Here is a 14,691-nt window from a genome sequence, read left to right on the forward strand (position 1 = left end):
CAGGCATTCAGTGCAAGCAGACACTACTCAGGATACCCATATCCCAGATCAGACAGCCCAAGTTCAAATACCAGCTCTGCTCCTAATTCCAGCTTCCTGATAATGTGCACCCTGCAAGGCGGCAGGTGATGGCTCAAGTAATTGGGTCACTGCCACCTACATGGGAAACCCAGATGGAGTTCCTGGCTCCTGGCTCCAGCCTGGCCCAGCCCTAGCTGTTGAGGACACTTGGGGAGTAAACCAGCAGATGGAAGATTTCTCTCTCTGTTTTCCTCCCTAGCTTTCAAATAAATAATAAAAATAAATAATAAATTTTTCAAATATTAAAAAAACCCTCAAAACTAGCCAGCCTTTAAAAAAAAAAGCAAGAAAAAATTATTTTCAGTGCCTTGAAGAACAGGTTTTATAGATAAAAAATTACTGGAGTGACAAGTTCAAAGTGTATTTCTAAGAATACATTTTATTTTTAATGCAGCATTCAAGGCTTAAAAATCTAGTCTATGCTGTAACATCTCAACCCAGGATTTTTGTAAACAAAAATCTGGCTACCTAAAATTTTCTTTTTCAATAGATACTGTACTTAGTTCAATTCTTTTTTAAAAAAAGCACAACAAAAATCCAAACCCTACAATTGTCTTTATAGGCAATTATATTTTGTTTGCACATCCTGGAGTTTTTCAACTCAAAACTCTTTCTCTGTTTAGTTTGTGAAGAGTTAACATAGCAGGCCTAAACTGCTATCTCGTGAAAGGCCATCTGGAAATTTAGGTTCTTACTTTCCTAACTGAAAAGAGTGGTGGCCCACATCTAAACTGCTTGTGAAAACATGACTGATGAGGAACATGTGCTTTCTTTGTGGGAGTCTAGGAATTTGGCACATGCCAGCCTCCAAAGAAAAGCTTGGGTCCCGAGTCTCTTAACAGGCTTTCCTGGTCCGCAACATTTCACCTATGTCGTCACAACCCACTACTGACAGAGGACCTGTGGTTTCTCCTGGACTTCTACCCATGTACCTTTCCCTTTAGCTGACTCTGCGTCCATCCTTTAGCTGTAATACATCACAGCTGTGAATATGATTAGATACTGAGTACTCTGGATTCTCGTAATGACTCATCAAGCCTGGGGGTGGTCTGGGGGATCCCTGACAAACCAGTCTTCAAACTAAAATCAACTAAACATTTTGTTACAGTTGAGTCAAGACCAATGTTTAATTTGCTGGAAAAAAAAAAAAAAAAGAATGATTAGCAACTTATACCATCGCTTTTTTTTTTTTGACAGGCAGAGTGGACAGTGAGAGAGAGAGACAGAGAGAAAGGTCTTCCTTTGCCGTTGGTTCACCCTCCAATGGCCGCCGCGGCTGGCGCGCTGTGGCTGGCACACAGCGCTGATCCGAAGGCAGGAACCAGGTACTTCTCCTGGTCTCCCATGGGGTGCAGGGCCCAAGCACTTGGGCCATCCTCCACTGCACTCCCGGGCCACAGCAGAGAGCTGGACTGGAAGAGGGGCAACTGGGACAGAATCCGGTGCCCCGACCGGGACTAGAACCCGGTGTGCCAGCGCCGCAGGCGGAGGATTAGCCTAGTGAGCCGCGGCGCTGGCCTACCATCACTTATAATAGCAAAAAAATCAAAATAGATCAAACTATAAGAATATGTGCATATCTTCAAACACATTAAAGTGTTACAGTCCAGATATTTATGGCATGATTTGAGACAAACATATTTTTCTTAAGTGGCAAATTTGCTGGTGAGTGGTAATCAGTTTTCTCTATCAGTAAAAATGAATTTCAGAAACACTGCCTTTCTCAAGTCTAAGTACCAGATCAAAAAAATTAAACATAAAATAAAAGGACTTTTCATTTATGAAATCCTTTCTGAGCTTCAAAAACATAAACTGTTAATATTATTTTAAAAGATACCAACTACTGTTTTCACATCAGATGTGCTTCAAATCTGTGTTTAATTGCTGTAAAAGTCTCCCCATAGTATATATAATCATTCCATAATAAGATAATTAAATTCCTTGGCCAGCTAATTTAGGATTTACAGCTTAACTTGAGTACTAGACATGACTAAAAACAAGCCTGGATGTGTTACTTAGGAAAAAAATTAATTTTTTGGGGGAATGGGGTTAACACAAAACAGCCCCATCTTTGCAACTGAACCTGTATTTTAAAACACGTTGCAGCGAACTGCGGCAGACAAATTCAAATTTAAGTGTAATCCCAAAGCAATGGGATATAGTGCAAACATATGCAAACAACTATGTGCACTGGGGGGAAATGACAACGTAATCTCCCAGCAGTATTGACTCTATTTTAAAGGTCAATCACCTCTTGAGCTGCCTGGCCAGAATCTAGCCACATCTGCTGAAACTGAGTATCTAAGGATGTGGCTGCCATGCAGCTTGTTAAACAAACTACACATTGGACTTTCTCATCAACATTTTGAAATCTACTGCTCTAAACTTTTCCAGCCCTAAGATTCTGGCACTGTGGGTCTCTTTATTTCAGCATGGTTTAAACTTATAAACCATTTGTAAGTAAGTGGGTATCAACTAGTACTAAGGATTTTCCAACATGATAAGTAACATTATGGGACCATATAGTTTCCTGTCTTCAGTTTAGGAAGAAAACAGGAATGTTGGCTATACATAGTCTGTGGCACAGACATGGACACCATATTAAGAAACCTGCTGAAAATCCAAATATGCTATTTTCTCCAGCCTTGTCTCCACCAAAATGATAAGGGCTGCTAAGCAGCCAAGAAACAGCAGTTAACTGACCTAATTTCATTTGCTTTCCCTTTCCTGTCTTCTCTGTATGAATAGTGTCATGTTAGAAAACTATGAAGAGGATCCAGATAACCCAAAACCTGAGTGATGATCCTCTGAATACCAAGAGTAATTACAGTTGTTGTCAGAAACTGGAACTCAGGAGTTCAGCCTATATAGTAGCTACAGAAGCAATCTCTCACCTAGCCATCAGGGGGAGGCACACACAAGTGTATTGGCTTTGTTCTTTGATCCGTATGACATCTTAATTGATGTTTTTGGTTTGTTGGTTTGTTTGTTTAAAATCCAGAGACGAAGGGGGATGCAAGAAAGGGAAAGGATAATTGTTGAAGCAAATTTATAAAACAATGAAAGAATAGAACAGTTTTATGTTTCTGTTTTGTTTCTGGCTCTTTGGAGAAAGAACTAAGTTATTTTAACTATGAATTTGTAATGTACTTTGAAATCCCTAGGGCTAATAAAACAATCCTAAATTTAGAAATATGTCAAGGCCAATAAGGGAAAACTGAAAAGAAATTGATATGACAAGATTTTAAGGAACTATTATTGCTTTTGTTAGGTATGACACTAGTAGTATGGTTACTTCTTCTTCTTTTTTTTTTTTTCAAAAAAAGTCCTTATCTGTTAGAAATACAAACAGGAGTATTTATAGGTGAAATGATATCACTTTAGAAATCTCTGGAGGTGGTAAATACAACAGGGAAAGACAGAAGAGGGAAGGCAAAATGTTGAAGCTCAGTGACTGGTAGGCTGGGGCTTACCCTCTTTTCATTTGAGATTTTCCAGAATAAAAGGTTAAAAAATAAAATAGAAATATGTCTGCCTCAGTAACTTGGGTTAACACTGGGATTAGGCCACTATAAATACCCAACTTCAATGAGGTTTCATCTCAATATGTAACTATTTTGATCACGACTGAATCATACAAAATTAGCTATATAACATCCCATATAGACTGCTTCAAGACCAAGGAAGCAAAACAAACTCATTAAGCCCACTGGAAATAATACTATATACTTCTAGAACACTTTACCACCTACAAAAGGAATTCACACAGTTACTTATCTAGTTTAGTCTTAAGAAGACTTTCAAGGTAAGAAAACTGGGGTCAGCATTGTAGTGCAGCGGGTTAAGCTGCCACTTGTGATGTGCACTGGTTGGAGTCCCAGTTGCTCTGCTTCCAGTCCAGCTCCCTGCTAACGTGCCTGGAAGGCAGTGGAAGATGGCTCAAGTGCTTGGGCCCCTGCCACCCATGTGGTTCCTGGCTCCTAGCTGCAGCATGGCCCAGGCTCGGCCGTTGTGACTGTTTGGGGACTGATTCACAGGATGAAAGAGCTCTTGCGTGCGTGTGCTCTTGCTCACGCTCTCTCTCTCTCTCTCTCTCTCTCTCTCTCTCTCACCCTGCCTTTCAAATAAATAAAATTTTTAAAAAGGGTAAGAAAACTGAGGCTCAGAGAAGTTACAAGACTTGGCCAGAGCCACATAATTAGGAAAAGTGACATAGCTGGATTACTGACACAGGTTTTATGACACTGAAGACTGTCTCTCTACTATGCTGTCACTTAGGCCCCTTTGATGCAACAGCAAACATGGCAAATTTTAGGTGAATAAGAAAGTTTGTTCTGTGCTTATCACTTTAGAGTAGGGGTGAGGAACATCCAGCCCACAGGCCATATAAGGCCTGTGAAATTATTTGGTTTGGCTTTGCCAAGGCAATGCCAGGTAGGACTTAGAATTTAATAAATCTATATAGCAGGTTAATTTTTTAATTGATAATTTTGTGTGGTCCCCAGATGATGTTAAAATTTTCAAATTGCCCTTGGAGGAAAAAAATGTTTCCCACCCCTGCTTTAGAGTAATGATAAGACCTGTTCTTTAATCTTCTCAGAGGATAATAGAAACAGATCTCTTGAATAAATAAGAAAAGTAAAACAGAGAAGCAACTTCAAAAGAATTACAAGGGGCAGGTGTTTGGACTATTGGTTAAGCCACTGGTTAGGATGCTCGCATCCCACATTGGAGTGCCTGGGTTTCATATCTAGCTCTAGCTCCTGACTCCAGCTTCCTGCTAATATTAGGCAGAGGTGATGGCTCAATAATTGGTCCCTGTCATCCATGTGGGCGACTTGGATTGAATTCCTAGCTCTCAGGTTTCCTACCTGCCCCACATCCCTTCCCCAGCTATTGCAGGCATTTGGGGAGTTATCCAGCAGATGGAAGTTCTCTCTCTCTCTCTCAACTTAAAAAAAGTAAGAATTATAATATCTGTAAACTGGAAGGGGCATTAGAGGCCTTCTCTAGTCCAAAATTTGAAATTTACCTTTGGTCCCCTTGGATAAGTCAGGCTTGAGCATTTACAGTGAGAAACTACAAACCCTGGAAATGGCTTGTGAGACAGCCAACTGCATTCATGGACTAAACACAATTGTGAAAGAGGCCTTCTTCACTTACAGGTGAAACCTGCCACTTGTTGGTTCCTGTTACAGTCTCTGATGCTACACTGAATAAGCCTATACTCTTCTTATGTTAGATGACCTTCAAAATAATATTGGTTATGTTTTTCTTTCTTTAAAGATTTATTTATCTATTTGAAAGTCAGAGTTACAGAGAGAGAGAAGGAGAGGCAGAGAGAGAGAGAGGTCTTCCATCTGCTGGTTCACTCCCCAATTGGCTGCAATGGCCAGAGCTGTGCTGATCTGAAGCCAGGAGCCAGGAGCTTCCTCCAGATCTTCCCACATGGGTGCAGGGGCCCAAGGACTTGGGCCATGTTCTACTGCTTTCCCAGGCCATAGCAGAGAGCTGGAGTGGAAGTAGAACAGCTGGGACTCAAACCGGTGCCCATATGGGATGCTGGCACTGCAGGCAGCAGCTTAAACTACTATGCCACAGTGATAGCTCATGGTTGTTTCTACTCATGGGCTTCTACACTGGGGACTTGCAGAAGAATAAGAAAACCAATACATTCAGAGAGGACCAAAGCCTCCCAGTCTTTTCTAGAAATCTCCAGGGCCAGGGCTGGCACTGTGGCATAGTGGGTAAAGCCACCACCTGTGATGCTGGCATCGCATATGGGTGGTGGTTCATGTCCTGGCTCCTCCACTTCTGATCCAGCTCCCTGCTAATGCACCTAGGAAAGCCCAAGTGCTCGGGTCCCTGTACCCACGTGGGAGACCTGGAGGAAGCTCCTGGCTCCAGATCATCCCAGCTCCAGCCATTGTGGCCACTTGTGGAGTGAATCAGCAAGTGGAAGATCAATCTCTCTCTCTCTAACTCTGCCTTTCAAATAAATAAGTAAAATCTAAATGAAAGGAAGGAAGGAAGGAAGGAAGGAAGGAAGGAAGGAAGGAAGGAAGGAAGAAAGGAAGGCAGGCACTCTGAGTCCTGGCTGCTCCAGCTTCCTGCTAATGTTCCTGGGAAAGCCATGGAAGATGGCTCAAATGCTTGGGCCTGTGTCACGTGGAAGATCCAGATGGCGTTCCAGGCTCCTGGTTTCAGCATGGCCCAGCCCTGCCTGTTACATACATTTGGGAGTAAACCAGAGGATGGAATATCCATCTCTTTTTCCTTCTCTCTCTGTCTCTCCCTCTCTCTAAATCTGCCTTTCAAATATATAAAAGAAATCTTCCAAAAAAAAAAAAAAAAAAAGAGAGAGAGAGAAAGAAATCTCTCATGCTAGTGGTCTTCAACTTGGGAATTGGGTATTTCCGGTAGTATCCAAAGGACCTTCCAGAACTAGGGTACTAGGCTATTTTAAGACAACCAATTTCTTTATCTTTGTTTGCCATTATTTGGCTTGTATGAAAACAAGCCTGTGGTCTGTTGGTTAGCCTTTTCCAAGACCCCCTCTACAATTACCCACCTCCAAAGACACATGGCTCCCCTTCCTGCAAAGCCTGCCTAGCTTCAGACATGACTGCAGAATGCACAGCTCCTGAGAGCAACACCCTGGAGAGTGAAGCGGAGCTTGAGAAAGGGAGGTGCCACCTTACTTCACCCAGGCAATATACTCACAGCAAAGCCTGACCTGTTTGAGAATTTGAAATCAATGCTAAAATGACATAGGGATTTAGGGAGGTCTATTAATGCTTTAATGTTATTTGAAAACTGAAGTCCGATGTTCTTCTGATAGACAAGGAGTCTGCCCTGACTGAGTGATTGGACAATGAGGACTAGCATTGCCAGGGAGGTGGCACAGCAGACATTTCCTAGAAAGGGAATGAGATAAAAGCGTTGCTCTACAGTTGTGACAAAACTACATTTAAAACAATACTGAAGACTGAAAAGTGCATCCTCATGATGGAAGTTTTTCGGGATCAACTTAAAAATTTGTGAGATGGGTACATGAGTTTTTAACTTTTTTTTTAGTAGGTTTATTGGTAAAGATTCTGATGGCTGTGGCTTTGTGACTGAGTTTCTAGGCTCTTTTCTATTCCGGTTATCCACTTCTGCAAACATCCCAGGGTCCTGCTTACCACAAGCACTCCTGGAAGAAAGAGCAGTATACAATGGAGTGGCCCCTGGCTTTGCTCTGAACATGATTTACTTCTAATTAACATTCAGGGCTTTGGAAGCCATGGCAAACAACTGACTATCACGTTCATCTCTTTTTCACATGAGTAGTCACAACTAAACTCTCAGTGGTGCTGTACCTATGAATCTGAAGGAAGGAGTCTGTATTTCACTGGTCTTAAGTGTCACCTTTGTTTCAGCTCCTTTGCTATAAATTTGCATAATATTTTTGAATTGCGATGTAGATAGCTAACCCTCTGTGTGGGGCAGCTTGTAGAATGGCTCCTGTATTCAGGCCCGGGTGTAATCCCCTCCCCTGTGTGTAGGGTGGATCTATTGACTTATTTCTAACTAATAGAATATGGTAAAAGTGGTATTTCAGAGATTAGGTTATACAACTGGGACTTCATCTTGCTCACGCTCTGTCTCTTGCCCTGCTGCTTGCTTGCTCTGAGGAGGCCGCTGCCATGTCATACACAGCTCTATGGAAAAGTTCATGTGACCAGGGACCAAGGGAGGCCTCAGGCCAACAGCTCATAAGGAACTGAGGCCCTCAATACAACAGCCCAAGAGGAACTGAAGACTGCCAACAACTACCCGAGAGAGCTTGGAAACAGATCCACACACTCCCCTGCCCTCAAGGGGAGCCTTAAAAAGACTTTAGCCCTGGCCAAGACCATGACTACTGGTCTATGAGAGACCCAGGGTCACAGGACTAGGCTAAGTCAGGTCCACATTCCTGATGCACACAGAGTAAGATCAATGAGTGCTGTTTTAAGCCATTAAGTCTTGGTATAAGTTGTTATGAAGCAATAGATAATGATTACACCTTCTAGGTTTGACATCTTTCAAACATTTACTAAGTAAATCTTCCTTTTCCCCCCTCAATCAAGGTCACTGATTATACTTTTGAATAGAATGGGTCAAAGACAAAACCCTGGTGGATGAGGTCATCCAACCAGCTATGGACTACCTAGTTGTACTAGCCTCAGCTCACATTCCTCGATTTTACTGACAAAAATCCCATGAGAAACATGTCAGCATAGTGAGTCTATCAAAAGAGGCAGTTAAATCAGTTACTACTTGTTTTCTAGCTATCAGAGAGACAAACTACATAGAAACCTCCTCTCTTATCTCATCCCACTCCTCTTCATTAAGATTTCTATGCTCAGAGTTTACTGGGGCTTCTTATCCCTCTGAACTCTATTTCCTTTTGGATCCTCTTCTCTCAAGTGTGCTGAAAGTGTGAGGGTAACTCAATATTCCCTACCTTAGCCTCCTTGGCCACGGGGAACCTTAACATGAGATATTTTCCTTTTTCTTATGACTGGAGGTCTTTCTAAACAGATGAGATCACAACTAGTGTGAAGCTTTAAAAGAAAAGTGTTAGCATTATTCAAAACTAAAACTATTTAAAATTTTACCACTTAGGAAATTAAATGTACACTCACAATTCAAAAACCATGTAAAGCATTCCATCTGAGCTATATGTCTCCAATAACTCTACAATGTGTGGATGTTTCAGCATATGACAGATACTGGCTTCCCGCTTTAGATCTGCAAAACAAACATACAACATGCTTCATTAGGTAGGAACAAAAGACAATTAGAGTGAATGATGAATGAATGGATATGATCTATGGTAACATGAAGACTTCTCTAACTACAGAGGTGAAATCCCCCATTTAAACTGAGCTTAACTCTTTACTCCTTAAAATCTTTAACAATATAACTTTCCATATTTTTGCTAGCTTAATCCCATATACATTATAGAACCAGCTCTTATTATAAGAAATGTATATACTCCTTAGTACAAATATTTTCCCCAAAAGTATATTAATATACAAATAAACACTTTTCCCCATACTGTTGTAATCAAGCTTCAGCCTCCAAGTTTTTAACTCTTCTATGATATGCTAAAAAGTAACTCAGTTTTCAATATATCCTTTTCCTTAGTATCTATAAATTGGATAAGAATATATTATCTATTCTTTAGCCTAAAATACAGCATTCATAGACCATTCATAACAGGAAAGTTATATGGTATAGGAAGCAAAAAAAAGCAGTATGGTTCAGAAAGATAAGGTCCTCTGGCTAGATAGTCAAAGCCAGACTTTTTTTTTAAAATATTATCCATAAAATGCATTGGATAATTCAGGACTCTACCAAACTCAAAGTGTTATCCTGAAGAACAAATTCAGATAATGTTGGTAAGACAACTGTGTAAACTCCATAACACCACTTGGAAAACAAAATTGTTAATAACATCAACACACTAGGGGCCGGTACTGTGGCTCACTTGGTTAATCCTCTGCCTGCGGCGCCGGCATCCCATATGGGCGCCGGGTTCTAGTCCCGGTTGCTCCTCTTCCAGTCCAGCTCTCTGCTGTGGCCCAGGAAGGCAGTGGAGGATGGCCCAAGTGCTTGGGCCCTGCACCCGCATGGGAGACCAGGAAGAAGCAGCTGGCTCCTGGCTTTGAATTGGTGCAGCGCACTGGTCATAGTGGCCATTTGGGGGGTGAACCAACGGAAAGAAGACCTTTCTCTCTCTCTCTCTCACTAACTCTGCCTGTCAAATAAAAAAAAAATAAAATCAACACACTAAAAGTTTGACCATGTGCATCACTTGTTGTGCCTTTGTAGAATAAGACAACCAATGCCTCCCAGTACTAATAGTGCTGGGGTTTTACCTGGTTGCTGATGAATAAAATCCAATATAATGTCTTTATATGTCAAAGTAGGAGGGAGACAAATAAGGAATAATCAAAGCTAAAGATATACTTCACAAAGTAAAATATATAATATGATCTCTTTTCTGATTTGCTAATTCAACTTAGTCTTGTTAACAAGAACAACGGCTGTAGATGGAACCTTGGAAGACTCACATAAGGCTGAATGAGAAAGAAGTCAGTAAATTAGACAAAAGAGAAACTACCAGAAAAGGAAGAATCAATACAATAGTAAGAAAGTTGAAGGAATAAGGGGAATTAGTGGATAAAGAGTTAAAGAAGGCTGAGAAAAGTCAGTAAGATTCAACTATAACAGGAAATGGAACTTCTGGGCAAGATCAAGGTCTATGGAGGGGTCAAGGTCAAAGCCAATATGCAGGTGCTAATTATGTAATAATTTAAATTAAAATTTAGCACACCTTTCACTGGGCTAAGTACTTAATATGGTCACTATCATTTACTATCCCAACAACCCTGAGAGGTAGGTCTTTTGCAGATGAGGAAATTAAGGCTTGGAAGCATGTTCAAGATCACACAGCTATCACAGGGGTAGGCTTTGAACTCTAGCCTCTCTAACTTTGAAATCAGCAGTCCTTCCATAATGCCAAGCTGGCTTTGGATCTGATCGTTTTTAAAGAATCTATCAGTAAGAAAGAAATAGCAGGGTCAAAGATTGTACTTGTCTGTTTTTGCTGTTATTTTAAAGCAGGAGTCAGGAATGTCTAGCCCATGGGCCCTCTAATAAGGACCATGAAATCATTTGGTCTGGCCCTGCCAAGGCAACCATAGGCAGGACTCAAAATTCAATACATCTATAGCAGCTAATTTTTAAGTTGATAATTTTGTATGGCCTGTGAATAATGTTATAAATATCCAAATGGCCCCTGGCAGAAAAAAGTTTCTCCACCCCCGTTTTAAAGGAAGCACTTGGTGTGTAAATGGCCGTGATGGAAAGTGCTGGTCCTACCTTTGTCCTTGCCAACTGCAGGCTGACTGCTAAGGTATACAAATGGCTTTCTTGCTGCCAATGAGTTGGGACAATGACAGGCGATGCAATACCAGCAGAGTCTACTAAATCAGCTTCAAAGGGTAGTGGGAAGATTCAAATGAGAAGCTGGATGTGAGAGGACTATGTGGAGCACAGCACATGATACCACGGGCTAAGAGGGCTCAGCATGAGCTGCAACGAAAGAGATCAGAGGCACAGGAAAGATGTCTCTACGTCCAAAAGCAGCTGGGAAAGCCCTGCAGGAGAGCAGGGTAGGATACAGCTGTGGGGTTTGTGCTGGGAAATCATAACCATGAGGAAGCCTTTTAACAAGTGTGCTGGAGGACCAGGCTGAGCCAAACAACATCAATCAGATGCCTGCAGTTGTTTCTCTCCCTTCAAGAATGTTCTGCCTCCTGATTCTATGAAAAGCTTCAGAGTTTTATCACTCCTTTAAATGTTTACTTCTAGCTTCTCATTTTATTATTAGTCGTCCTTTCATATCTCTGTTTTCATCTTAGCTTCTTATTCCATTCCTTTCTACTCTGATCAAAAGCTTGATTTTAACTCAGTGCTCTAACAAAGTAAACAGATTTCGTGTTTGTCACAATGAAAGCTGAGTTTTATTTCCTCTTTTCAGTTTATTTTCTGTTTTTTTCCCTTTCATGTAATTTCAGTGTGTTTCAATCGCCACATTCACTATTTGGCATGTGACACATCTGTTATAATCAAAGCTTATAAGTAGAAATGGATGTTCTAAGGACTCATCCATTGAAGCCATACATTTCTGCTTGGTAAACAGCTGAACAAGCCCTTGGTCTAGTCTCTTATCACCTACTTATCCTCACAAGAAATGCAGAATTGCTGAGGGCCTGCCTTCAAAGGTGAAAGTGATTTAAATGTCACCAGATCTGACATTTCTGGGACTAAAATGAGAACAGAGATTGGATAGCACAAAACTAGCAACATAAAAAGCTATTTGAAATAATAACAGCAATGATGCAAAAGACGGCTTGAATCCAGGATAACTATGGTACCACTCTCTAGAATTCAAATATCAATTAAAGAGCCCAAATAGAAAAGTAAAATTAAAAATACATTATATAAGCATTCAAAGTATAGAGTCAAAGATTATTAACTTCAAAGTGTTCTAAAATGTGAATGTGAATTAAAGATATAGGTATTGAGTGCTATTAAGTGCATGATGATACAGAAAACTGAAAGTACTGTTTGCCAGCAAATCAACTCATGAGGCAGAGAAGGAACTCAAAAACAGGTGATAATAGTATGATTTACTGTCATTGTTTTACTGCCTACAGATATTAGCACAGAACATGCCTGCAAATAACATGACCCAGAGTTACCAGCCCTGTTTGGAAGTGGTAGCTCTGTTCCCAGACAAGTAGCTGATAACTCCCTCCATTCTCCCTTGTACTTTCTTATTTTATAATCTCTCAGGGCAACTTTTAAAGATGTTTTAAATGATTCTTTTCATTTGAACGGCAGAGCAGCAGAGAGGGAGAGAAATAGAGATCTCTGATCTGCTGCTGGTTTACTCTTCAAATGTCTGTAACAGGGCTGGCCCAGCCCCAAGTCAGGAACTAAAATTCCACATGGGTCTTTCATGTGGGTGGCAGGGATCCAAGCAATTGAGCCATCAGCTGCTGCCTCCCAGGGAGTACATTAGCAGGAAGCTGAAATCAGAAGCAGAGTAGCTGGGACTTAAACCAGGCATTCCAATATGAGAGGTGGACATTTTAGCGCTGTGGTGTCCTAACTGAAGTGCCAAATACTCACCCCTAAAAGGTTTTTTAAATCATCTATTTCTATGTCTAGTGTTCTTAAATCTAACTATGTGCCGATAATTATTTAATCAATTTAATTGTCTTTAAAAGGGCACTAGTAATACTGAAAACAATTATTTGATTTCCTAACCCAAATTGGAAGCACACTGAAATTAAATCAACCTGCTACAAGGCATGCGGACTATTATAAGCTGAGTAACCCTTATCAAAAATGGGTGGGATCAGAACTGTTTCAGTTGCCTGGATTTGGGAATATTTGCATAGACTTTACTGATTGAGCATCCCTAATCCAAAAATCCAAATATCTGAAATGTTCTGAAATCTGAAACTTTTTGAGTGTTTCAGATTTTGGATGTCTGAATTAGTGATTCCCAAAGAAGTCTGCATGATCCAACAATTCTAAAGTGAGTATGCCTCCCAGGGCCTGCAAATCAGATTGTCCCATAAATAATGGATAGTTAGAGGAGACTGTTTCAAGTGGTCTGTTTTAAAAATAATTTCCCTGGAAAGTATTTTTATTATTCATTTTACCACTACTTGTTCTTGTTATAGGAAAATTCTTCATACTGTCTTTAAAAAGTAGTAGTTGAGTGCTACTTTCAGAGTGTCATGATCCTGAGGCAAGCTTAAATAATTGAAAGCAGAGCATTTGGGACTCTAACCGGCACTGTAATATGGGATGTGAGAATTGCAAGTGGTGGCATAACCTGTTGTGCCACAATGCCTGCCCCAATTTCGTTTTAATTCTATCTTTTGATTTGCTTTGATGTATATACTTTCTTGATTCTGAGTTCTGCAGTTATTACAAAGTTTGTAATGCCAGTCATTCAAAAAAGAATGTAAACTCAAGAAAGTGTTTTTAAAAAAACACTTGTATAGAAGGGAACTCTATTGCTTCTTTTAAAAAACCAAAACCAGGGGGACGGCATTGTTACATAACTAGTAAAGCCACTGCCCATGACACAGGCATCCCATATGGGTCCTGGCTGCTCCACTTCAGATCCAGCTCCCTGCTAATATCTCTTCCCACCTGCTCCAAAACTCTGCCTTTTAAATAAATAAAAATAAATCTTAGGAAAAAACCCAAATCCATTGTGTAGTTATTAGAATTTCTGCATGCTTGTTAATCTAAATCCTTCACTTTTTTCTGTAGTTTTAAGTTAATTTATCTTGCTTAATGTATTACACAAAGAATAGTCATCGTCCACTGTAAAATAGTGGTAACCCTCTGTATGCTTCAAAATTTATTGAATGTTTTAGATTTTATTACTAGTCCAGATGAGCAACATTTGAGATTTTAAAGTGCCCCTGTTTTAAATCCTCATTTAATGATAAACCTGTGATCTATTTATCCATATCGATCTCCATTTACAGAGAAAGAAATTGAAGCTGAGGGTTCAACGATATTTGTAAATAAGTTGCTGAAAATCACACAAGTAGTAAGTGGAGGGAGCAGAACTAATAACAATAGTCCAGTGCTTGTATTATCACGTCAGAAGGGCTCCTGGGCTGCACAGTTTTTATGTCACTAGAGCCACTCACACACAACAGGCGTGCCATTGCCAGTGTGGTAACACTGACTTGGGCAATAAGCTCTCAAGGTTGTTGCAGAGCCAGCTTACTTCAGCTGCACTATCACCAGTGATGGTCAGAAACTAGACACTGATTTTTTTCCCTGACAAATACATGAGTAGTTGCATTCATTTCTAAACAATTTCACTTTAGAAACTCAACATTTAAACATAATTCACTAAGAGCTAACCCAGACTCCAAATCCAAATAAAGAATATTCCAACCTAGTCATGAAATAATTAGGCTTGAAAGTATTAATGTGTTCATTTGAATGAATATTAATAACAAAACACTA

At 40.3% G+C, this 14,691-nt stretch overlaps 1 protein-coding gene across 1 annotated transcript in view; it reads right to left on the reverse strand.

Annotated features, from left to right (window-relative positions):
* The window catches only part of CASK (calcium/calmodulin dependent serine protein kinase), a 368,265-nt gene that overhangs the window by 211,913 nt on the left and 141,661 nt on the right, over positions 1 to 14,691 (reverse strand). The window contains 1 exon segment of the mRNA XM_070067495.1: positions 8,754 to 8,859. Within this exon segment, the coding sequence (XP_069923596.1) occupies positions 8,754 to 8,859 (106 nt within the window).

Source organism: Oryctolagus cuniculus, chromosome X (assembly GCF_964237555.1).
Source record: "Oryctolagus cuniculus chromosome X, mOryCun1.1, whole genome shotgun sequence".
Lineage (NCBI taxonomy): Eukaryota > Metazoa > Chordata > Mammalia > Lagomorpha > Leporidae > Oryctolagus > Oryctolagus cuniculus.